The 27526-nt window shown below is 39.0% G+C and overlaps 1 protein-coding gene across 1 annotated transcript in view; it reads left to right on the top strand.

Moving 5' to 3' along the window:
• Patronin (calmodulin-regulated spectrin-associated protein patronin) overlaps window positions 1-27526 on the top strand; it is a 216667-nt gene that overhangs the window by 35467 nt on the left and 153674 nt on the right. The window contains 4 exon segments of the mRNA XM_071692291.1: window positions 719-928; window positions 6036-6280; window positions 6550-6680; window positions 15542-15712. Of these exon segments, the coding sequence (XP_071548392.1) occupies window positions 719-928; window positions 6036-6280; window positions 6550-6680; window positions 15542-15712 (757 nt within the window).

The following is a 27526-nucleotide window of genomic DNA, read 5'->3' as shown; positions in this document are numbered from 1 at the left end:
TCTTTTTTTACTGAAGTTTTGAAATGAGTGAGAGGAGAAACTGTGTTACAATTAGGAATGTTTATATGATAAATAGCATTAAGGGTATGGGGCTGGGTGAACATTTGTAATGAATGCCAAAGGTATTGTCTTTGGCATCATCACATGAATGTTGATTATGAGATGTTGCATGCTGATTTTGAATTAATGCATATACACATTTTCACAGAAATAGTGAGCTTGGATTGAAGGCTCTCTACAAGCAGCATATGTAAATGAAAGCGTATTTCCAAAGTAAATTGAAGTTTATGCACAGCTCATTACCCAAAGAAGATATTACTGTATGGTATATGGATGAACATTCCTCTGAATTTGTTAAATCATGGCCTTTAATTTCCTTTTCTTGCCTTGATTTTTATTTTTCTAATAGCCAGTGTAAGGAGTCTCAAGAGTAATGGTGGACTTGAAAAATGGTAGTTTTGTTTGCGTTTGAAAAGGTTGTTGAATTCTTAACGCAAAACTGAAATAGTGGAAACCATGGGGTCCTTATATTCTATATACAAAGATTGTTATTGATATACAATTTACTTTGGAAATACTCTTTCATTTACTTATGCTGCATGTAGAGAGCCTCCAATGTAAGCTTAGTATTTCTGTGAGCATGTGCATATTTTGTGTCGTGTGTAACTTGGCTGTCTCCATGATTAATCTGCTAGTTTGATTATAAACACATTTACAGTCTGCTCATTTGGCTGTGATAGAGGCTATGATGGCACTGTACATCAGGGAAGTGGTGGTAGCAGACCGAGCAGTGGTTGTACTTCAGCGTGTAAGTGGTGGAGTAACACCAGAACGCACTCCACAGGACCAGGAGGAAGCATTGGTAATGTGGATCAGTTATGTCACTCAGGCTTTACAAGAGCGAATACATCAGCAGGTGCAGTCTCAGGTTAGTTTCACTGCATTAACTGTTAACATATCAAATGATTTCTTTCAAAGTACTTTTTAATGATATTTGATAATGGAGATGGAGGAACAGTGGTACAGGTAGATTACACCAGATCCAAGCAGGATTTTGAAATTTTCCAGTTTTTGGGTTATACTCCTGACATATATAGATAGATTAAAGGTGAAGCATGAGAACGAACATTGTGATTGTTATGTATCATTGATGTTTCCTTTTTAAGTATCTGATAGGATCCCTGGTGCAGAAGGAGATGAGTCTTTTCCTTTGGAACTTGAATGTGGAGGTTCTAGAGGACTATCGCCCTGTTTGATAACTTTCGTGAATATATCTGGCAGTTTCATGTTTTAAGTTTTTTTTTCATGAAGGACTTCTTTAATCCATAGTATGATCATCCTGTGTAGTTCAATTGTAGACTTTTGTCCCAAACTTTCTGTTAGCTCTTTAGTAAGAATGATATGCTTGCCAGTTATGCTCTTTTCCTGTCTTTTCAAATTATCGTTTTCATCATCACTCTCATTAGTTTCTTGGTCAGGATTAATCACCATTTGCAGTGTTTCACCATTTTTATGTTGGTTCACTAAAGGAACATAATTATCTTAATTCAGACACTTAATCATCCCCATCATTTTAACACCCTTGCTTCATTACATGAAAAATCTCCGGCATTCAACAACAAATCGTCAATTTGTTGTTCATTGAAATACTACACCCATGGAAGTCAGGATCTACTCCATCTGCAACAAGTTATGCTAAGCATTTATTGGAAGTTCCTTGAGCACCTTGTTCTATGCTTTTGCAGCAAATCAAGTAGCATTCTTGATGGGGTACCTCTTGTTAAACCCCCTGGCCAATGTTTAAGTATGTATTATTTGTTTACATGAACTCATCCTTATATCACTCCTTATATCAGCGTTAAAAACTTTTTTTATTCATGACCTGTAAAAGAGAAGTACAGTTAGGGGGAATATGAACACCATAAACATTGTTTTTTTTTAACAAGAAGTTGTACTGCATCAGGATGTGCAAATCAATTGTCCAACACTTCAGAGAATCTTAGAATTTTCAGGAACACTAACTGACGGTGTGTCTTGGTCTGAGGGACACACTAGTGACCCTCAAATCAGTCTTAAATCTAGAGGTACAGTATGCCTCTTGAAGAAGGAAGGTAGGCAAGATCCTTCAGACCTTTAAGATTTGGGAAGAAAAACCATCAATGATATTATTCAAAGTGCTAATTTGTTTGGTTAAATGTTACTGCATTCTAACATCTCCCTACAAGGCAAATGAAATAGAAAGTGTTCAGAAAATTTCACAGCCAACATTAATGTGGTAAGGGAACTAAATTACTGGGAACAGCTAAAATCTCTGTGGTTCCACTCCCTGGAGTGCAGATGAGAGAGGTGCACCATCATCCATAGCTGGAAATTCTAGAGGGTATGTTTCTCAACTCGTTTGTAAATAACATCTGTAAAATTCTACCTCCAAAATCCAAGGGTTTGATATGCACAAAAAAAGAAAACACCTTAAACATCTAAGGCCCAGGACTCTTCAATGCCTTGCCAGCTATCATCAGAAACCATGCGGGATACAGAAGAGAGAAGTGTAAGAGTACAGTGGATGAGTACCAACAAAGTGTACCAGGCTAGCCAGGCTGTGAAGGTTAAGTGGGCTTCCAACAGCATGGTCAATCAGTAACCCAGTCCAGTAGCCAAGATTGTGGGGGTGAAGACCTCCTGAAGACTTCCAGTTATTTACCGTTGAAAAAAAAATCCCTCAAATACTTGGGGACTGAGACTCTTCTACCCCTTGCCTGTAATAATCAGAAACACTTTAGGATACACAGTTAAGTGTAATAGGGCCTGGACAGATAGGTATGAATTGTGTTAGAGCAGCCAATCTTTGGTGGCCATGTGGACTTGCAGGCAATGGCTTTCAGCAGCTTGGTTTACCCAACTCAGCAGGCTGGGCCTAGCTTGGGCTGTGGGAGTTGAAGACCTCTAAAGGCTACATCTGGTAAACTCCTGGTGAACTGTATAGTATCGTAAAAACCTCGACCCCCTTTAAAGCCCTAAGAATCAGACTTTCACCAATAACTTGATTTTACTGTGCATATCAGCAGCATTAGCACTTTTGAGAAATTTAAGCCATTCGTTTAGTCCTTAATACCTGGATGAGATGACTCACCTGCAGTGACATACATCTTAGGTGTATAGCCCCAGAATAATTATGTTTTCCCAGTGTTGTAACCAAACTTGGGCAAGAAATCAACATTGTATACCATCAAGAGAATTTTTATGAATATGACAGCAGCTTTGTGCTTTGTAATCAGTTGAGGTATTTTATGTACACTCTTTCAACAACTGTAAGCCATGGTATTTCTTGAATTGGGTAAACCAGCCTGAGTAGTCATTTGGGCCTACTAGACTTAATTCTTCTTGAAATATTTTGGCTTGGACCAGTACAAAGGACCTTTTTCACTTATGAAGTTTTATCCACTTAAATAACACTTCTCCTGTTCAGTGTTTGGAGGTTAATGCAGTGTTATTCATTTATGCATAAACTTTGACACATAACTGTTGGCATAGAATTTCAGTATCTCGGCCCATTGTTTCTTTCTCATAAATAGTGGAGCTACTGAACCCAAACTCATCATGCTATGGAACTCCATGGTGTAGCAGTTAGTGTTCCTGACCGTGAAGCATTCACAGGCCACCCAAAATCGAGAGCATAGGTTCGAATCCTGGTTGTAACAGTTGGTTCACTTTCAACCCAGCTATTCACCCACCCCTAGGGGTTGGTTGATGAAGTGGGCACATAGCTCAAGATAGGGTATATATATACTGTATATATAGACTCCTTTCTATAATTTCTTGAATACCTCCACCTTATTGCAATACTTAGAGAAACATGCTTTTTCTTGGGACTTCCACCCAGCACACAACTATCTGCTTGCCTTTGTGACATTTTCTCAATGAAGAAAGTGGTAAAATTCCAGAAAAACAACAAGAGAGGGCTGAACAGCCAAAAGGCTTGCTAGAACTTATGCTGCACATACTACATAGACTTATAAGCCAAGTTAAAAAGTTGCGTTGCATAGAATTTAGGAGACAAGATTTAAAGAAAATGTTTCACTTGAATAATGGCCATTTATATATGTCTGCTTAAGGGATTGATTTAGTTTTCAGTAATCAGAAATAATCTGGATTTTAAGGATTTTCTCTAAGCCAGTGGAGTAATCATTAGATAGCAGGTTTTCAAAACATTCAGTTTTTAGGTCACTGTATTTAGAGTCATTTACTTGTATAAAGGAATTTTGCTTAATATATATCTAAAGCAACTAGAGCAAGGTTTAAAGTATTTTTTATGCTTTAACCAATGAAACATTGAGGGCTCTAACCCCTTCATTACAGGTGGGGCAATCAAGCATGGGGGTGATTAACATTGTTAGATTGATTAGAATTCTTTGGATAACTCTCTGTTACATTCGATACCCATTACTTGAATATATGATTGAGCATAATTTCTTCTGTAAGGATTGTTGTGTGATATATGAATCATTTACAAGATTCTCACGTGTGATTGTGACATTTACATTTTTCACTCATTGTATGCTGTAAAGAGTCATGGAACTGGAAATAGTTAAGGAAAACACATTTACTAATTTTTAACATGTATATTCTCAGACTCGAGCTCTTACATGACTAAGAAATTAAATGGGTTATTTGATCTCTCATTTCTTTGTCATGCTAATTATTACAGCACAGTAACATTATAAGTGGGCACATGTTGGTACCACACCTTTCTACTCATGGTTATGTCCTGTGGCCCCATAACTGTTAGCTGATATCTTTTTGACACAGTTCTTCATTTTTCTCTGTACTTTACATGTCACGGCTTTGGTTGATCACAATAGACTACCTGGTTTTTGTCATCCTGGAGTATAGTTTGAACATAGGGAAAACCTAGGGAATTGTTGCCATGGAGCCCTTGGATTTTCCTCAGGCCTGTGACATCACAATTGCTCGTACTACCCAGGTATTGGAATCACTCTCCCAATGTGTATGTTTCTCCCCATATCTACAGCACTAATTTGATTGGAGTTATATGTTCATTTTGAAAATGATTTCTTAATGACATCAGGGTCAGTAGGATAAGATTTGATAAGCACATATGCTCACACACCAGTACATGATGTACATTGCCTGATGACTATTTCAGAAATTACAATGTGTGGTGTAAGGTCTACATGTAGTTCTGTGATGAAAATGCAATCATTAATATCTTGTATCCTCTGCAGTTTGCTGCAGGTGCTTATATAACTGCCCTTCTGTTTTCTGTGCAGCTGAGGCATATATGTAAATGATTCTTGAATTAGATGTCACTGCCCTGAGGTAAAAATGGATGGTCATTAAGGCTTGGAGTGGTGGCCTACTCATTACCAAATGCTGTGCCTAAATTTTTTCCATACTTTGGTCATTATATGTGGAGCTGTCAAGGAAGCCCAAATGAAGTATGCTGTCTTTTGTAATAATTTGTGAAATCGTGAATCTCTCACAAGATGATATATATTATTTGATGGAAACCCTTAGCTTTGGTATTTGTTTGTGAAAAACACTTCCAGAAATATGTCTTATTTTGTCACATATGCTCAATAGCACTCCTGGACTACCTTATATACCTGGTAGTGCAGCAAGATTATTGAAAAGATGTGTAGATTGAATTGTATGTCATTTTATTTGGAAAATTATGGTACAGATAATCCTAATCACAAATTTAAGATTTTTTTATTTTTAGGATATTTAAGAATGTCCCTTGCATAGAATAGGGATATTATGCATGCCACAGTGAAAGGATTAATGCTTTGTATCACAGTTTTTATAATTTTCAGTCTTAATTCATTATCATGTGTTGTGATTTTCTTGTTTTTGGCGAACCACGTTAAAGATTAATGTAATGCTCTGCTTGCGTGTTTGCCATCATATGATGACAAATATTATGTGTGGAGAACATTGAAGGATGGTTGTTGATATTGTAGCTAAAGGTTAATGTGAATATACTAATTTCTTGTTGGAATATAACCTTCCTTCAGGATCAGGAGCTGCCAGTTTTCCCTCGCATTCAAGACCTGAGTGACCTGAGTGATGGCATAGGTTTGGCTGCTCTCATAGCCTTTTACTGCCCTCAAGAACTCCCTTGGGGAGATATAGCAGTAGCAGATCCTCCCTCCATTGCTGACTCACTGTATAATATTGGTCTTGTCATTAGGTTTTGCCAAGAGAGCCTCCCATATAACCCTTGTCTCCTAACCAAAGAAGATATTGTATATATGCACAGGTGAGACATTATATGTACTCCTTTGAAAATGAAAAATATTGTTTGTACTTAAGAGCACTCCAGTTAAAGTTGGAATGTAGATCCAAATTATCGATATTTGAAAATGGATTTTGTTTTGTAGATTTTGTACAAATTGAATTTACTCAGTCAAAACACTATTCTTGCTGTTGGTATCATGTGTATTTAGTATGTAATTAATTTTTTTGTCCTCATTAAAGTGATAGTAAAATTGTAAATGATTCTGAGTTTTCCCTCATCTTTGTTTCTAGTTCAGTGAAGCAGAATGTTCTGGCCTTCGCAGCAGAGCTATTTTTCCTTTTAGAATTGGAACCTGTGTCTTGTGTTTCACTGCCGGGAACTAAGAAGACATCAACCAAATTTATCCAGCTTTCTTCCCCAGGTTTGTCCTGCATGGTTCTCCAAATTAGTAGCATTAAAGTTATTTTTATTTTTAACAGGAGAAAAGTAGTCACTTTGGAAAATCTTGTCACGCATATGATTTTTTCGTAGGTGTTTTAATTACTAACTCAGTTAGTTTAAGATATCATGCAGGTTCATGAACACCTCATTAGATTATGGCATTTGTTGACCCTATGTGCTAATAGCATATTTTTTACATTGACAGTTACATTCAGGTGGTATTACACTCGGTAAAAGGGCTCCAGTGAAACATCACCCTATTCTTGTTTTTAACAGACTTCTGCCAATTTTGGACATTAAATTTATTGTGAGACCTCCTACTAGATAGGGAGCTACATTGATAATGGAGAATTATGATCTGTTCCTTATTCAATCTGATTCATATGGATTGGGCATCATTGCCTTTACCAGCCCTTGGGGTTGAGTTCAAGATCACAGTTCAATTAAAGATAGATTTCACAAAAGAAGTTTGTTGCTTGAGATATAGGTGGAATACCTGCAATGGTCTGCAATGAATGATGTACATTTGTATGATTGTGTTGAATTTGATATTAACAGATAATGAATTAGTGTGTATCAAAGACAGAGACTACTTGAGGAAGAGAATTTTATACAAGCTTGAGTAGAACAGATCTGAGAAGTTTTAGAACTTGTGACTTGAATAGAATGAAAGGTGTGAAATTTGAGTTTTGGGAGTGCATGGAAGAAATTTGGAAATCCCATGAAAGATTGGTGGTATGAAAGGAGGATCTTTGAAAAAATGTGAACTAAAGATGATTAATTCCAAAATCTATGTTTAACATTTGAATAATTGTTAAATGTGTGCCAAGCTAAGATCGAGAAGAGGAAGATGAAGGTACAATTGGATAATGATTTGTAGGAGCATTTGAAGAAATGGATCCAGGGACTTTCAGTAGCTCACTGGCAGTTACTGGTTGTTTAATGGAGAAATGTGTAAGAGGTGTGTGGCATGTGGAAAATGGGATGTGGGCAAATGAGGAAAGGTAGTAATAGGTGGGATGTGGAAGTTGAATTTCTTGTAAAAGATATGAGAAGTGTATGGATGGTATATGCAGGGAAGGGTTGCAAGTGCTTAGGTGATTAGGAGTAGTATGAGAAAGACAATGGCAAGCCATCAAGTAAAACATTATGAGAACTGGAAAAGAAGCAAAAGAAAGATGAAGTGAGAGAGCAGTGATGAAGTTCTTTGAGAATAAGAAAATGTTTTGGAAGTTGGTGAACAAAGCAAGAAAAATAAGAGAATAAGTGTGAGCAACAGTGAGGGGAGCAGATAGGGAATGATAATTGACAAAGAAGAGGAGAAAACGAAAATTAGCTGAATTTGTTACATGAGAGAGTGGTAGATTTACACAGAGACCTCTTATAATGGATGAGATGTGTTCTTGAGGAATGCCCATTAAGCAAAGTATCAGTTGAAAGGGGTTGTTATAACTCGGTGGTGTTGATGTGTTGCTGACAGTCAGTTCTTAGCTATAGAATGGATTCCTCCAGCAACATTAATGGCTCAGCAGATAACATTTTGGTGGACGAAAGATAGAATAGAGACCTTGTTTATGTAGATACTGTGTGAAACTAAATTTAATCAATATTCACAAGTTTGTTGGAGATTGCAGTGTTGTTAATCACCACTGCCATGCTCTTGTCAGCACTTTTACACCTTCCTGGCCTGCTTCCCATTGTTTCCAGTGGCTTGTTACTTGTATGGGAAAGAGTTCATGCAGCTTAGGACATGGTGGACTGGATGGTTCCTTAGATCCTCTCTTTTACCAAGTATTATTTTAATGGTAAAGGAAGCTGATCCAAGGGACTGACACATGTACCTGATGGTTGCCTGCCTCAAGCCTGCATATCACTGGCATCTTTATTAGAAGTCTATGTTAATCACTTTTTTGGGTGCCTTTGATGCTTTATCTATACTTGCACTTGATGGCCATTGTCCATGGCTTTAAAATCCTTTCTAAATACATATAGGATATAGTAAAAAAGAGAATGATGGGACTAAACTGACATGAATTATGGTAAGTTGTACACAGTTGGTTAGGAGCATGTAATCAAAGGTGGCTGTGGATATATTCATTATTTTTTTCCAATGTGTGATAATTTTTTTTTTTTATTACTGTTATATATGCTGCATTTATTGAATGAATATTTTGTCATGTCAGTCAAGTGAAACTCGTTTTATGAGGCTCTTTTAAAAGAGGTCTCTTTCATGTTTGGGATGAGGTGGCATGAAGATGAAGAGTCTTGGTAGATGGTGGCATGGTGTACAAAGATGAAGTGTCACAAAGTGCCATGAGTGAATGAACTGCTGTTATGTTTCTCAAGGAATGAAGGTAAAATGCTGTTGATTGGATATTCAGGTTATTTAGCATTAGTCTGGCAGAAGATGAGGTGCCTGAGAACTGGCAGGATGCATCTGTAGTGCCCTGATACAAAGCCAGGGAGGGCAAAAGTGAATGTTCAAATTAAGGAGATATAAGATTGAGTATACTTGGTAAGATGTATGGGAGAGTGATGATTAAGAGGGCTATGGCATACACAGAACATCTGCTTGGGAAAGAGCATGTGGCTTTTGGAAAGGTAAAGGCTGTGTGGATCACTTGTTTGCTTTAAAGGATTTGTGAGAGAAATATTTGGAGAAATAACATGAATTGCATTTGGTCTTGTGGAATATGCTACGAATATATGATGTACCGGAAAGTTACTAAATGCATTGAAAATTTTTTTACAAGGAGATTCAGGCACATGGATGAATAGTTCCTGTTGAAATTGGGTCTCCATTAAACATGTGTGATAGCACTGCATTTATTTGTGGATGTGATACTGAGAGAAGAGAGTGAAGGGATCTTTAGGTGAGGGGTAGGACTGTGGTTTGCTGAGAGCTGTGAAGGTGTGGGAGGTAAATCATGGAACTGGTGGCAGACTCCATAAAGAAACTCCAGAATCTGGTGACAGTTTTGGGGTTTGTGCAAGGGAGAAGGTTGAGAGTAAACAGAAATAAATGTAATGTAATGAGTGCAGCATGGGTTTAGATAGACGAGGGAATAAAGGTAAGGTAATGAGTACAGCATGGCTTAAGAAAGAATCGTGCTAGTGTAAGTTTAAGTGGGGAAGGCTTAGAGGAAATACAGTACTTTAGGTGCTTGGGAGTGGATGTGGCAGCAAAAAAACCATGGGGACCGAAGTGAGTCACTAGATGGGAGATTGGGCCTATGGCCCAAAGTCTTCAATAGTTTGTGAAGGAGAGGTCACTGTCTCTTAGGGCAGAGATAGCAAAGTTTGGATTTATATTAGTCTTAAGAGTGTTGAATGGATGAAAATCTTGGGTCATGAATACAAATGAAAGGAAGGGGATGGATATGTTGGAAATGAGATGCATGAGGATAATATGTGGAATGAGTGGGGTCGATTGTGTAAGGTATGACTGTGAGAGTTGTGGTAGCAGGTAAAGGCCAAATGAGAGAGAGCTAACATGGGTGCTGAAATAGTTCAAACATGTGGAGAGATGAGTGAAGAAGCACTAAGAGGATCTGCATGTCACTGTGAGGAAGAAACCAAGGAGATAGAAAGATGGAGTGAAGTAGGCTTCAGGGTATCAGGGCCTGAATGATCAGGAGGTTGAGGGGTATACTTAAATTAAATGAATTGAAGTGATGTGTTATACCTGAGGTGATGTGTTGTCAGTGGGCTGAACCAGGGCATTTGAAGTGGGCAGAGTAATCTAATTAAAGGTCATTGGGGCTTGACTCTAGAAATGAATATTAGTAGAAAAAAATAATTTGAGGTGGGTTACCTGTAAGGTATTGTTGGGATTATGAGAGTAGGACACATTAATGCAATGGTTATGTAAGAGGTATGCCAAATAATACATTGGTTCAGATGAAATATGATAGTTCTTGAACATATAAGGAGAAAAAGTACACCACATACAATACATTAGCTTGTCGTGATTGACATTTTAAAGGTTAGAGCTATTTCTGGTGAGGTTGCTAGGGATGATTTCATAAGCAGTGGAAGGTGAGGCATATTATTTCTTAGGATAGATATTTCACTGGAGGTAGTCTTGCTGGATGATTCAGTCTAATTGTGAAATAGAGGATTAAAAAGTTCTGTGGAAGTCTGGGAGACATTCATTTTACTTAGTCAACATATTACAGGTGATTTTGAATAATCTGAGAAGAAAGGTGCTGGAAATAAAAATGATAAATTATATGGGAGGGTATTGATTGAGAGGGTGAAGGCATGTACAGAGCATCAGATTGGGGAAGAGCAGTGTGGTTTCAGAAGTGGTAGAGGATGTGTGGATCAGGTGTTTGCTTTGAAGAATGTATGTGAGAAATACTTAGAAAAGCAAATGGATTTGTATGTAGCATTTATGGATCTGGGGAAGGCATATGATAGAGTTGATAGAGATGCTCTGTGGAAGGTATTAAGAATATATGGTGTGGGAGGCAAGTTGTTAGAAGCAGTGAAAAGTTTTTATCGAGGATGTAAGGCATGTGTATGTGTAGGAAGAGAGGAAAGTGATTGGTTCTCAGTGAATGTAGGTTTGCGGCAGGGGTGTGTGATGTCTCCATGGTTGTTTAATTTGTTTATGGATGGGGTTGTTAGGGAGGTGAATGCAAGAGTTTTGGAAAGAGGGGCAAGTATGAAGTCTGTTGTGGATGAGAGAGCTTGGGAAGTGAGTCAGTTGTTGTTCGCCGATGATACAGCGCTGGTGGCTGATTCATGTGAGAAACTGCAGAAGCTGGTGACTGAGTTTGGTAAAGTGTGTGAAAGAAGAAAGTTAAGAGTAAATGTGAAGAAGAGCAAGATAATTAGGTACAGTAGGGTTGAGGGTCAAGTCAATTGGGAGGTAAGTTTGAATGGAGAAAAACTGGAGGAAGTAAAGTGTTTTAGATATCTGGGAGTGGATGGAACCATGGAAGCGGAAGTGGATCATAGGGTGGGGGAGGGGGCGAAAATCCTGGGAGCCTTGAAGAATGTGTGGAAGTCAAGAACATTATCTCGGAAAGCAAAAATGGGTATGTTTGAAGGAATAGTGGTTCCAACAATGTTGTATGGTTGCGAGGCGTGGGCTATGGATAGAGTTGTGCGCAGGAGGATGGATGTGCTGGAAATAAGATGTTTGAGGACAATGTGTGGTGTGAGGTGGTTTGTTTGAGTAAGTAATGTAAGGGTAAGAGAGATGTGTGGAAATAAAAAGAGCGTTGTTGAGAGAGCAGAAGAGGGTGTTTTGAAATGGTTTGGTCACACGGAGAGAATGAGTGAGGAAAGATTGACCAAGAGGATATATGTGTCAGAGGTGGAGGGAATGAGGAGAAGTGGGAGACCAAATTGGAGGTGGAAAGATGGAGTGAAAAAGATTTTGAGTGATCGGGGCCTGAACATGCAGGAGGGTGAAAGGCGTGCAAGGAATAGAGTGAATTGGAACGATGTGGTATACCGGGGTCGACGTGCTGTCGGTGGATTGAACCAGGGCATGTGAAGCGTCTGGGGTAAACCATGCAAAGTGTGTGGGGCCTGGATGTGGAAAGGGAGCTGTGGTTTCGGTGCATTATTACATGACAGCTAGAGACTGAGTGTGAACGAATGGAGCCTTTGGTGTTTTTCCTAGCGCTACCCTGCAAACATGAGGAGGGAGGGGGGTTGTTATTCCATGTGTGGCTGGGTGGCGATGGGAACAAATAAAGGCAGACAGTATGAATTATGTACATGTGTATATATATGTATATGTCTGTGTGTGTATATATATGTGTACATTGAGATGTATAGGTATGTATATTGTGCATGGGTGGACATGTATGTATATACGTGTGTATGTGGGCGGGTTGGGCCATTCTTTCATCTGTTTCCTTGTGCTACCTCGCTAACACGGGAGACAGCGATAAAGCAAAATAAATAAATAATAAATAAATCATTGATAATCAGATTGTGAGTTGCACTTGCTCTCTTAAAATGTTTGAAGTGTTTAGGCTCGAGAGACTGAGGAAGGGAAATGTTGAGTCAACTAGGACTGAAATTATTGAACACAAGTTTATATTTATTATTTTATTGTCCATATCATGAGAGAAGTATTAAGAAAACTGCAGTTGATGGACTTTTTTTTTTAGGATTTCTTGCTTGTCTTTAAAATAAAAGTTAACATTTTATAAACAACTCATTGTATTTTAAAAAGCAATGTAGGATGAGTGAAGAAGAGAAAGTAACTTGAAATATAGCTGTTGTGAAATTCTAGAGTTGCTATGAAAACAAAAGCCTTCGCACTGTAGGAATTATTACAATAAAAGGGAAGAAGAATTTGCCTTCTTATTAAGGTTTATTAGACTCCTGTATTTCATCTGTGATTTCTCATTCAACCACAAAAATATCTGTAGGTGTATCCCTCTATTATTGAGATCATGCTTTGTTAGTTATATAATTATGCTTTCGGCCCCAACAATATGAAGCTTGTTTAATGACTTATGCTATGATGGATCCTAAAGCAGAATATTGCTTGTGCTAAAAGGCCTAACTGGTGCAGAATTACAGAGAAGAATGGCGTGAAAATGGTGATGATTTTGAATTCAGATACAGTAATTAGAAATCCCATCTGCAAATAAATTACATCACATCAAAACATAGCAGAGATATCTTTCAAAGATATGGTATGGCAACTAAAATAATCAAGAAGATAAAGAAAGCTTTGGCTTTAAGTTCAGCACTGGAGAAATTTAAAGTTATGTAGGATCAGTCACACAGCTGCAAGTGCTTTGATGTATCTCAGTCGTTGGTAACTTTAAAAAAAAAAGTTCTAGTGGAAATAAAAGACACTCAATGTTGGTTTAAAACGCACACTTGGACAAACCAGTCAGCATTGCTATTAGAAACTGTAGAGCTCTTTGGACTTATGAGAAGTGGTCTAAAAATCCCAGTCATAGTGTCTTATTGTAAAACTTTTTCAGTTAAACTTTTAGTTATGAAGACTACCTTGGCTTTAAGTTTAGAAAAGGAGGAATCCAAAGATATATATTGGATAAATCACAGCTGTAAGTATTTTGATGTTTCTCATTTGGTGTGTGTTTGTGGGGATGGGGTCCAGTTCTAGTGGCATTTAAAGGCACATTCAGAATTAGCTTAAAACATACACTGAAGAGAATCTTAGACAAACCAGTCAGCATTGCTAGAAAAAAATGAAGGCTCTTTGGACTTTTGAGAAGTGATCCAAAATTCCCATTCGTAGTGTCACTTATTGTCTGCATTTTTCAGTTAAGCTTTTCAATTATGAAAATGTGATGTTAGTATTGAAAATTGTCATTTTCTTTGACTTGGCTGGAAAATATATCTTTAAGTCAAAAATTTCTTCCAAAAGATTGGTAATGAAAAGTGAGCTGACATTTCATGTTTGTATGGCTATCAAGCACCATTGTTAATTTGGGTTATTGAATTGATGCAAGCACTTATCAAGGCTCAGGAAGAAAAGGAAAATATTTTGGATAACTGAAGAAACCAATGGTTAACAGATTTTGCTTTTCTTTCTGATGTTATGCAACACTTGTAGTCTTTGATTGTGGCACATGAGTGAGCTTAGCTTGATTCCAGATTTTGTTAGTACATGGTTTTCAGGACAACTTGAGGTTCTTATGAAAATTAATGTCAAGAGACTATAACAGCATATCATTCTTCAAAGAAGCAGCAAGAGCTTATTTGTAGAATGAAGTATAGCACCAAAAAGTTGATGAATATAACAACAGACTGCAAGGATTATTAGGGGATGGGATATGTGGGGATATTTGCTGGACCATAAATGCTTTTCTGCCATCCTTTTTAGTATTTTCTTGGGTGATTTAATCGGTAATGGCAATCCTGTAACAGTAGATTCGTTTGAGCTGAAAATGAACCTTCTGGAATTTCAGGAGGATAAAGGCCTACAGATGCTACATACATCAGAGATCACAAAGGAGTTTTGAAACAGCTTCCACAGTTGAGGTTTCATGACCATGAAAAAAGAAACAGCATGTGCCTCATAGCAGTGCTTGGAACTGAATATTCATGCCAGACATTACTCTGCTGAAATTCATGTTTGAATATTAAGCGTTGCTTGCCAATCAACATCTTGCAGAATCTTGCACTACCGTGATGTTCCAACCTAATTTCAAGATTCAGGGATAGTGACCCTCTATTAGCTATAGTATTAGGATTTGGGACTATTAAGATTTTTTTTTTTATAGTAATTATTAGCGTGGATCCAGTAGGATAGTTTTTGGAGATGGGGGTCTAGACATCAAGTTTAAGGTTTGAATACATAGTGGCAAAAGACCCCCAACCCCCAAACCCTCTTGGTCTGCAGTTGACTTATAGAATTGTATGTGGCTTTATACCATACAAATATTTATGTGTGCCTCTCATAGGCTTAGAGTTTGACTGTAATGACAAGTAAATAAATAGGAAAGCAATTCTTTTTTGTAAAAAAGTTCAGTATATTAGAATTTTCTTTATGATCCCCTCAGATGTGATTATGTGCTTGCTTTAGTTGCAGTTGCTTTTTGATTTCTTACTGCTTCTTTTGCTACCTTGGAAAAGCTTTGATTAATTATGTTTATATTTGAAATAATCCCAGTCACTGGTTTACCATTATTATTGAATATGATTAACAGTTCCATTGTATTCATCCATGGTATGCTGTAGTAGTCATACAAGCATTATTTATTGGCTAAGAATGTTACCAGTAGCACTAACAAACTACCATATTGGTATATCAGTCATAAGTAATGATAGTAGTGGCTACCAGTATTTTGGTATGTGGATGGTACATCCTACGTCCTGTGGTATACTAAACAGGTGGTGGTGGGTGCAGCGGTTGGAGTGGGTACCAGCGGAGTATGAAGGTCATCCCTGACCTCCGAGCGAGCCTTTCGCCCTCCTCTGCCCACTCCACCGCCTCCTCCTCATACTCTTCTGCCCGGTCTTCCTCCCACTCACAGCAGAGGTCACCTTATTCCACGCTAAGAGGTATACTAATTCTTCAAGTAATGCCTCCTGCATGATTTCTTCAGTCTTCAAGATATGTAGCTTGGATTACTTAAGGGTGTTTTTGTTGAATTTTTGTTGAAAAATGAAGATTTTGAGGACCCATTAAAGGTGATTGCTTAACCCCACTTATTTCCATTCATCAGCATGTGTCATATGTAAAAGAGTTTAAGACTTAGTTTATATACCTTATCTCACTTTCTTGTACCTATACTTACTTACTTTCTTCCCAAGGAGTCTATTCTATCTTTATGAGGTTCCAGCAGCACTCAGGAAGCTGGCTACATCCAATAGTTGGGAGTGCAGGTCATCACTTGATATCTGGATGCCTAAGTGCAGGACAGATGAGTAGTGTTTGCTCCATGTCAGAGCCTCTGAGAGGAATTTTATTAGGGGGTACAAAGTTTCTGTTGGGTCCCCTTCCCTTCTCCATCAGTCATCCTGTTTTTGTCTGCTACGATTCAGAAGTGTCTACTTGTGCACTAAGAATATTTTAACTATGTAGGGTAACAAAATATAGATGGAAGTCTTCAGTATATGCAAAAATTATCTGAGATCCCAGGAAATCCTGTGCCCACTTTTGGACCCCTGGGCCTGGGAAAGATGTACCACCTGCACCCCCCTCTCATTGGCCATGTTCCATGTCTTCTTTATAGTAGCTGCATTGTGGGCATGAATTGTCTTGGAGTATGTTGAAGTAGCATTTGTAGCATTACAGTGGTGGATGATGTCCAGAGCATAAGTGGGTGAATGTGACTCTTTTACTTCTTGGATGTGAGGTTTCTGTTGGGTGTGTGTGATGGGTTGGAGCTTGAAATTGAGTTGGGAGATTGGTTGTTTAGTGCTTGTCTTTTTTGTTTTTTGGTGTCTATGTGTTTTGTCTGCTTTATGTATGTGAGAGAAGGGAGTCTGTGAGTAGAGGTTACTGAAGTGTGAAGAAGTGATGAGCTTTTTATTTTTACATAGAGGTTGGTGATTAGAATGGTTTAGATGGTAGGGGTCTAGTGCTATTACGTAGAATTGAGTATCAAGTATATTGAGAAAGGACTGTATTGGGAAGTTCTTGATTTCATTGTGAAGATGCTTTGGGTTTGTGATTGAAAGGCTGTTGATAATTGTTCTCAGTGCACTGTTTTATGTGGTTTGCAGCTTGTTATATTTGCTTTTGAGAAGGTGGAAGATCAGGTAATTGAGACAGTTTAAAATGAAGCTTAAGTTATTGAGCTATTCTTTTTTTTCCCTGGTGCCAGTTAATGTTCTGAGGGCTTTTAGTTTGTGTCTTGCTTTTGTGTTGTTATTTGTGTAAGAAATTAATGTTGTGTCATGTGTAATGCCTAGAATGATAGATGTTTTGTCCAGTGGGAGACTCTATTTAAGGTAACTGGATATTATGAGATGTATGCATGTCTGTCTGTCTGGGGTTAAAAGAGTTACCGAAGACTACTGTAGAGATGCAGACTTTTTGGTCTGGGTGAGCCAGTGTTCAGTTGTGTAATGTTGTGCTGCATGTTTGATATTGCCATGGTGTCATGATGTGATTATGAGGATGTTTGCATGCAAAAAGACACTGACAACCTCACAGTCACATCACCCTAACACCACATTAGCAACATCAGACATGCAGCACAATGATACACACGTGGAACAGTGTCTTTCATAGAACAGAATGTCTACATCTCCACAAAAGTCTTCAGTTACTCTCTATACACCACATAACGTGAATACAAAAACAACACAAACTAAATGCCCTCTGAACACTTACTGGCCCTAGCCTTGGACAAGAAAAGGAGAAGCACAATATCTTAGAAAATTCATACACTCCACTTTTAACTATGCCACACCTGCTTGGTCTTCCATCTTCTTAAAAGTAAATATAACAAAGCCTCATGCCACACAATATAGTGCACTCAGAAAATTACTTGCTGCCTAGCAACCACAAACACTCAACACTTTCATAATGAAACAAAGATCCACTCAATACAAGACTGGCCTTAACATGCTTGGAACCCAATTCTGTGCAGCAATACTACACCACTCTATAACAAACCACCAACCCCTGTGAAAAAACAAAAATCTTGAACTGTGCCTCACACTTAAGCAACCCTTGATACAGATCCCCCCCACACCTCAACAAGTATAACAAAGACAGAATGCATACATGTTGAAATAACCTAATGAACACTAAACAACTTACCTCCAAACTTGGTCTTGACCTCCAACCCTTCAGATGTACACCCATCAGAAGCCAAACTCCCCAAACAAAACTGAATCACCCTCTCCCATTTATACTCTGGATGTCACCTATCATTACAACACTATGAACGCTTGTTTCAGCATACTCCAAGACCCTTCAATGCTCACAGTGCAACTACCATAAAGAATCCACTGAGCACAAACTACTCAATTGCCCTGCCCTCTTTTCACAGACATATACATAACATTTCTATACTGTGATCTATGGTCCTGACATGTGGGTATGGTCAGTTTTCTGGGTGCTGCAGGAGTCTCATAGAGTTAGAATAGACTCCTAGGGCAGGAAGTAAGTAAGAGCTGGAAGGATGGAATGAAGGGGATTTTTGAGTGATTGGGGCCTGAACATGCAGGAGAGTCAAAGGCATGCATGGAATAGAGTGAATTGGAATGATGTTGGTGCTGGGGTCAGCTTGCGGTCAGTGGACTGAACCAGGGCATGTGAAACGTTCGGGTAAACCATGGAACAGTCTGTTGGGCCTGTATGTGGATAGGGAGCTGTGGTTTTGTTGCATTACACATGACAGCTCAAGTATGGATACAAGTGGATGTGACCTTTCTTTATCTATATCCTGGTGCTACCCTGCTTGGGAGGTCAGTGATCAAGTATGGGAGAAGAGAAAAGAATGTGTATCTATAAATTTTTTTCTTTCATGCATTTATGCTGTTTCCTGTGGGTGGGATGACATTGGGAATGGATGATGGTGAATAAGTGTGTATACGTGGATGCAAGTGAATGAGGCCAATTCTTTGGCTGTTCTAGGCATTATATTGCTAATTTGGGAAATGATAAAAAGTCCAAAAAAACGGTATTAACAAATAACTTTGTCTACAAATAGATTAAATGATTTTCTTTTCAAAATATCAACAGTAATTCTGCAGAGATTGTTACTTTTCTTTCCAAACAATAGTGAATATGCAGATGCTAAATGAGCGTCATGCCTAGAAACAGTGTGAATGAATGTGGCCTTTTTCCTGAAGCTACCTCACTGAATCAGGTGGTATTTATGCTGTTTTTTTGTGGGTCAGGGTAGTGCCAGAAATGGATGAAGGTAAGCAAGTGTATGTACATATATGTATGTATGCATGTATATGTTGATACACATAAATATGTATATATTTTTTTTTTTTTTTTTTTTTTGCCACTGTCTCCTGCGTTTGCGAGGTAGCGCAAGGAAACAGACGAAAGAAATGGCCCAGCCCACCCCCATACACAAATGTATACACACACACGTCCACACGTCAACCCCGGTATACCACATCGATCCAATTCACTCTATTCCTTGCCCTCCTTTCACCCTCCTGCATGTTCAGGCCCCGATCACACAAAATCTTTTTCACCATCTTTCCACCTCCAATTTGGTCTCCCACTTCTCCTCGTTCCCTCCACCTCCGACACATATATCCTCTTGGTCAATCTTTCCTCACTCATTCTCTCCATGTGCCCAAACCATTTCAAAACACCCTCTTCTGCTCTCTCAACTACGCTCTCTTTATTTCCACACATCTCTCTTACCCTTACATTACTTACTCGATCAAACCACCTCACACCACACATTGTCCTCAAACATCTCATTTCCAGCACATCCACCCTCCTGCGCACAACTCTATCCATAGCCCACGCCTCGCAACCATACAACATTGTTGGAACCACTATTCCTTCAAACCCATTTTTGCTTTCCGAGATAATGTTCTCGACTTCCACACATTCTTCAAGGCTCCCAGGATTTTCGCCCCCTCCCCCACCCTATGATTCACTTCCGCTTCCATGGTTCCATCCGCTGCCAACAAAGGCCCCATTCGCTTACACTCAGTCTCCAGCTGTCATGCAATGATGCCTGAAACCACAGCTCCCTTTCCACATCCAGGCCCCACAGAACTTTCCATGGTTTACCCCAGACGCTTCACATACCCTGAATGTGGCCTTTGTTGTCTTTTCCTAGTGCTACCTCACGCACATGCGGGTGGAGGGGGTTGTTTTATTTCATGTGTGGTGGTGTGGCGATGGGAATGAATAATGGCAGACAGTATGTATTATGTACATGTGTATATATGTATAAGTCTGTGTGTGTATATATATGTATACATTGAAATGTATAGGTATGTATATTTGCATGTGTGGACGTGTACGTATATGCATGTGTATGTTGGTGGGTTGGCCCATTCTTTCATCTGTTACCTTGCGCTACCTTGCTAATGCGGGAGACAGCGACAAAGTAAAATAAATGATAAGAGTGAGTGCTCAAATTTCAGTGGTATAAGTTTGTTGAGTATTCCTGGTAAATTATATGGGAGGGTATTGATTGAGAGGGTGAAGGCATGTACAGAGCATCAGATTGGGGAAGAGCAGTGTGGTTTCAGAAGTGGTAGAGGATATGTGGATCAGGTGTTTGCTTTGAAGAATGTATGTGAGAAATACTTAGAAAAGCAAATGGATTTGTATGTAGCATTTATGGATCTGGAGAAGGCATACGATAGAGTTGATAGAGATGCTCTGTGGAAGGTATTAAGAATATATGGTGTGGGAGGCAAGTTGTTAGAAGCAGTGAAAAGTTTTAATCGAGGATGTAAGGCATGTGTACGTGTAGGAAGAGAAGAAAGTGATTGGTTCTCTGTGAATGTAGGTTTGCAGCAGGGGTGTGTGATGTCTCCATGGTTGTTTAATTTGTTTATGGATGGGGTTGTTAGGGAGGTGAATGCAAGAGTTTTGGAAAGAGGGGCAAGCATGCAGTCTGTTGTGGATGAGAGAGCTTGGGAAGTGAGTCAGTTGTTGTTCGCTGATGATACAGCGCTGGTGGCTGATTCATGTGAGAAACTGTAGAAGCTGGTGACTGAGTTTGGTGAAGTGTGTGAAAGTAGAAAGTTAAGAGTAAATGTGAATAAGAGCAAGGTTATTAGGTACAGTAGGGTTGAGGGTCAAGTCAATTGGGAGGTAAGTTTGAATGGAGAAAAACTGGAGGAAGTAAAGTGTTTTAGATATCTGGGAGTGGATCTGGCAGTGGATGGAACCATGGAAGCGGAAGTGAATCATAGGGTGGGGGAGGGGGCGAAAATCCTGGGAGCGTTGAAGAATGTATGGAAGTCGAGAACATTATCTCGGAAAGCAAAAATGGGTATGTTTGAAGGAATAGTGGTTCCAACAATGTTGTATGGTTGCGAGGCGTGGGCTATGGATAGAGTTGCGCGCAGGAGGATGGATGTGCTGGAAATGAGATGTTTGAGGACAGTGTGTGGTGTGAGGTGGTTTGATCGAGTAAGTAATGTAAGGGTAAGAGAGATGTGTGGAAATAAAAAGAGCGTGGTTGAGAGAGCAGAAGAGGGTGTTTTGAAATGGTTTGGGCACATGGAGAGAATGAGTGAGGAAAGATTGACCAAGAGGATATATGTGTTGGAGGTGGAGGGAACGAGAAGTGGGAGACCAAATTGGAGGTGGAAAGATGGAGTGAAAAAGATTTTGTGTGATCGGGGCCTGAACATGCAGGAGGATGAAAGGCGGGCAAGGAATATAGTGAATTGGATCGATGTGGTATACTGGGGTTGACGTGCTGTCAGTTGATTGAATCAGGGCATGTGAAGCGTCTGGGGTAAACCATGGAAAGTTGTGTGGGGCTTGGATGTGGAAAGGGAGCTGTGGTTTCGGGCATTATTGCATGACAGCTAGAGACTGAGTGTGAACGAATGGGGCCTTTGTTGTCTTTTCCTAGTGCTACCTCGCACACATGAGGGGGGAAGGGCGATGGTATTCCATGTGTGGCGAGATGGCGATGGGAATGAATAAAGGCAGACAGTGTGAATTGTGTGCATGGTTATATATGTATGTGTCTGTGTGTGTATATATATGTGTACATTGAGATGTATAGGTATGTATATTTGCGTGTGTGGACGTGTATGTATATACATTGTGTGTGTGGGTGGGTTGGGCCATTTCTTTCGTCTGTTTCCTTGCGCTACCTCGCAAACGCGGGAGACAGCGACAAAGCAAAATAAAAAAAGATATATATGTATATATATATATATATATATATATATATATATATATATATATATATATATATATATATATATGAGTTAGGAACATTAGGTAGAAACCTCTACAAACAGTGCACTAGAATTGACCTCTGCCTGTGGCCTGTTAAGGGTGAGGCACTAAAGTGTATGTATTAGCACTGGAGTTCATTAGTTATGGAGACTCCCTTGCCATGGCAGCCACTTTAAGGGTTTCAGGGGAGAACAAGCATCAGATATCTATAGATAGATAGATAAATAATATACCCTAGCCTAAGCCAGGTACCCATTTTATTGATCAGTCAAATAGGGAATGATGAACAGTTGGGTGGACTCTAGGCCTACTGTCTCAACTGGGATTCAAACTGTTTGCTCAGCCCCATTTGGCCTGTGAATGCCTCAAGGTTATGGTCAGTAATGCTAACCGCTACACCATGGAGGTCCATTTCACTACTTTTGTCACATTTCAGCCTCTGAATGATAAATGCTATCTTCAAATATCCATTATCCTTTGCATTGCTCAGGACCCCTTATCACATGTCATCATTTGCATCATTTCTTATGATTTCCTTTTTTTTTTTTTTTTTTTTTGACACACATTAGAAATTTTTTCTTCTCTTTTCGACTTACATAGGGACGGTTTTGTATCATCTCACATGTGATGGTGGAAAATGATTTTAACATAATGTACACAGCATATATTTCTAATGTTCCAAGTTTTGTTATCACACCATTGATAAATTTTTCTGAAAAATCTTAGTTACACCTTTAGTATCTTCTGAAGCAATTTTCTTAGTTTTATTTGAATTATGTCTTTATTCTTCCAATCTTTTCTTGTATATCTAAGCTTATCACTTGTCTCACCCCTTGCATTCCTTTGTTCTTAATTATCTGCCAGGTCAAGGATAACCACCAGGTACTATGCATTACATGGTATTCTTAAGATTCCCCTGAAATATCCTTTTCACTTTGGTTTCCAATACCTCTGCAACCTTCTGTTTAGAAGTCCTAATGTGTGTTATATCTAACATGTTGCCAGTAACAAAATGTTTATTGTATTTCTTTTAAGTTTTTAAGTCAGTATTGTAGATGTACTGAAATTTTGAAAGATTTAATGGGGTCACTAGGTGACCTTATTTCTTAATTTCCACCTTGAATTCTTTGTCTTTAATTCTGCATTGTGAATTTGATGTATGGTTATTTCCTTTGCATGAATATATATATATATATATATATATATATATATATATATATATATATATATATATATATATATATATATATTCCTATGAGTCCACGGGGAAATGAAACATGGTAAGTTCCCAAGTGCACTTTTGAGTAATAATCACATCGTCAGGGTAGATACAAGAAAGAAAAATAAGTCAGTTGATATACAACAAGAGATGTAGCTAGGATGCCATTTGGTAAACAATTGTTCACCAAATGGTGTCTTAGCCAGGTCTCTTTGTTGTATATCAACTGACATATTTTTTTCTTGTATCTCCCCTGATGATGTGATTATTACACAAAAGTGCTCTTGGGAACTTATCACGTTTCTTTTTCCCCATGGACTTGTAGGAATATACTTGATCACACCCTATATATATATATATATATATATATATATATATATATATATATATATATATATATATATCCCTGGGGATAGGGGAGAAAGAATACTTCCCACGTATTCCCTGCGTGTCGTAGAAGGCGACTAAAAGGGGAGGGAGCGGGGGGCTGGAAATCCTCCCCTCTCGTTTTTTTTTTATTTTCCAAAAGAAGGAACAGAGAACGAGGCCAGGTGAGGATATTCCCTCAGAGGCCCAGTCCTCTGTTCTTAACGCTACCTTGCTAACGCGGGAAATGGCGAATAGTATGAAAGAAAAAAAGAATATATATATATACATATATACATATATATATACATATACACATACCTCGCTAACGCGGGAGACAGCAACAACGTATAATATTTTATATATTTATTTTATTTTGCTTTGTCGCTGTCTCCCGCGTTTGCGAGGTAGCGCAAGGAAACAGACGAAAGAAAATGGCCCAACCCACCCCCATACACATGTATATACATACACGTCCACACACGCAAATATACATACCTATACATCTCAATGTACACATATATATACACACACAGACACATACATATATACCCATACACACAATTCACACTGTCTGCCTTTATTCATTCCCATCGCCACCTTGCCACACATGGAATACCATCCCCCTCCCCCCTCATGTGTGCGAGGTAGCACTAGGAAAAGACAACAAAGGCCCCATTCGTTCACACTCAGTCTCTAGCTGTCACGCAATAATGCCCGAAACCACAGCTCCCTTTCCACATCCAGGCCGCACACAACTTTCCATGGCTTACCCCAGACGCTTCACATGCCCTGATTCAATCCACTGACGGCACGTCAACCCCAGTATACCACATCGATCCAATTCACTCTATTCCTTGCCCGCCTTTCACCCTCCTGCATGTTCAGGCCCCGATCACTCAAAATCTTTTTCACTCCATCTTTCCACCTCCAATTTGGTCTCCTACTTCTCCTCGTTCCCTCCACCTCTGACACATATATCCTCTTGGTCAATCTTTCCTCATTCATTCTCTCCATGTGCCCAAACCATTTCAAAACACCCTCTTCTGCTCTCTCAACCACGCTCTTTTTATTTCCACACATCTCTCTTACCCTTACATTACTTACTCGATCAAACCACCTCACACCACACATTGTCCTCAAACATCTCATTTCCAGCACATCCACCCTCCTGCGCACAACTCTATCCATAGCCCACGCCTCACAACCATACAACATTGTTGGAACCACAATTCCTTCAAACATACCCATTTTTGCTTTCCGAGATAATGTTCTCGACTTCCACAAGGCTCCCTGGATTTTCGCCCCCTCCCCCACCCTATGATTCACTTCTGCTTCCATGGTTCCATCCGCTGCCAGATCCACTCCTAGATATCTAAAACACTTTACTTCCTCCAGTTTTTCTCCATTCAAACTTACCTCCCAATTGACTTGACCCTCAACCCCACTGTACCTAATAACCTTGCTCTTATTCACATTTACTCTTAACTTTCTTCTTTCACACACTTTACCAAACTCAGTCACCAGCTTCTACAGTTTCTCACATGAATCAGCCACCAGCGCTGTATTATCAGCGAACAACAACTGACTCACTTCCCAAGCTCTCTCATCCACAGCAGACTTCATACTTGCCCCTCTTTCCAAAACTCTTGCATTCACCTCCCTAACAACCCCATCCATAAACAAATTAAACAACCATGGAGACATCACACACCCCTGCCACAAACCTACATTCACTGAGAACCAATCACTTTCCTCTCTTCCTACACGTACACATGCCTTACATCCTTGATAAAAACATTTCACTGCTTCTAACAACTTGCCTCCCACACCATATATTCTTAATATCTTCCACAGAGCATCTCTATCAACTCTATCATATGCCTTCTCCAGATCCATAAATGCTACATACAAATCCATATATATATGTATATATATGTATATATATGTGTGTGTGTTATCCCTGGGGATAGGGGAGAAAGAATACTTCCCACGTATTCCCTGTGTGTCGTAGAAGGCAACTAAAAGGGGAGTGAGCGGGTGGCTGGAAATCCTCCCCTCTTGTTTTTTTTTAATTTTCCAAAAGAAAGAACAGAGAAGGGGCCAAGTGAGGATATTTCCTCCAAGGCCTAGTCCTCTGTTCTTAATGCTACCTCACTAACATGGGAAATGGCGAATAGTTTGAAAGAAAAAAGAAAAGAAATATATATATATATATATCATATTATCTTACATTATATGTATATTAAATATATATATATATATATATATATATATATATATATATATATATATATATATATATATATATATATATATATATATATATTTATTTATTTATTTATTTATTATACTTTGCCGCTGTCTCCCGCATTAGCGAGGTAGAGCAAGGACACATATGAAAGAATGGCCCAACCCACCAACATACACGTCTATACATATACGTCCACACACGCACATATATACATACCTATACATTTTAATGTAAACATATATATACATACACAGACATATACTTATATACACATGCACATAATTCATACTTGCTGCCTTTATTCATTCCAGTCGCCACCCTGCCACACATGAAATAGCATCCCCCCTCCCCCCGCGAGGTAGTGCTATGAAAGGACAAAAGGCCTCATTCGTTCACACTCATCTCTAGCTGTTATGTGTAATGCACGAATCTCTAGCTGTCGTGTAATGCACGAAAAACCACAGCTCCCTTTCCACATCCAAGCCCCACTAAACTTTCCATGGTTTACCCCAGACACTTCAGATGCCCTGGTTCAATTCATTGACAGCACGTCGACCCTGGTATACCACATCGTTCCAATTCTATTCCTTGCACGCATCTCACCCTCCTACATGTTCACGCCCCAATCGCTCAAAATCTTTTTACTCCATCCTTCCACCGCTAGTTTGGTCTCCCACTTCTCTTCGTTCCCTCTACCTTTCACTCACATATCCTCTTTGTCATTCTTTCCTCACTCATACAGGAGGATGAAAGGCGTGCAAGGAATAGAGTGAATTGGAAGGATGTGGTATACCGGGGTCGACGTGCTGTCAATGGATTGAACCAGGGCATGTGAAGCGCGTAGGGTAAACCATGGAAAGTTTTGCGGGGCCAGGATGTGGAAAGGGAGCTGTGGTTGTGGTGCATTACACATGACAGGTAGAGACTGAGTGTGAACGAATGTGGCCTTTGTTGTCTTTTCCTAGCGCTACCTCACGCGGGGGGAAGGGGGTGCCATTTCATGAGTGGCGGGGTGGTGACAGGAATGGATGAAGGCAGCCAGTATGAGTATGTACCTCTGTATATATGTATATATCTGTGCATGTATATGTATGTATACGTTGAAATGTATAGGTATGTATATGTGTGTGCTTTGGCATGTACGTGGGTGGGTTGGGTCATTTTTTAGTCTTTTTCCTTGTGCTACCTTGCTAACGTGGGAGACAGCAACAAAGTATAATAAAAAAAATATATGTAATTTATGTTCTAGTAGTATATAAGTCAAGTGATTGCTTTAAAGAATATTTCAGGTGTATTCTTTCTGTTGCAGCAGGAATACATTGTCAGTGACTTAAGAGATAATGAGATTCAAGATTGCTGGAATTTACATATTATATATCCATTAATTCACATGGTTTTCTCATATGCAATTGGAGTTGAATACACCATGCTTCATTTTGTTGCAAGCACCTGCCAATTTCACTGTGCTACTTATGTTGTCAAAGAAGCTGCCTTATATAAACTGTTGGCTATTTCAGTATTATGTTCTTTTTTCCATACACATTAGAAAGACTTTACTTTTTGAATTTTTTGCTCCTTTTTTATGTCTTTGCTTTCATTGAAAATAGCTTATGTCTTTACTTATCATTCATTGAGAAGCTTTTCAACAAACACACACAGAAAAGAGGC

This window comes from Panulirus ornatus, chromosome 52, assembly GCF_036320965.1.
Source record: "Panulirus ornatus isolate Po-2019 chromosome 52, ASM3632096v1, whole genome shotgun sequence".
Taxonomy (NCBI): domain Eukaryota; kingdom Metazoa; phylum Arthropoda; class Malacostraca; order Decapoda; family Palinuridae; genus Panulirus; species Panulirus ornatus.
Note: the sequence above shows the minus strand (reverse complement) of the source record. Positions and strands in the feature narration are given on the sequence as shown.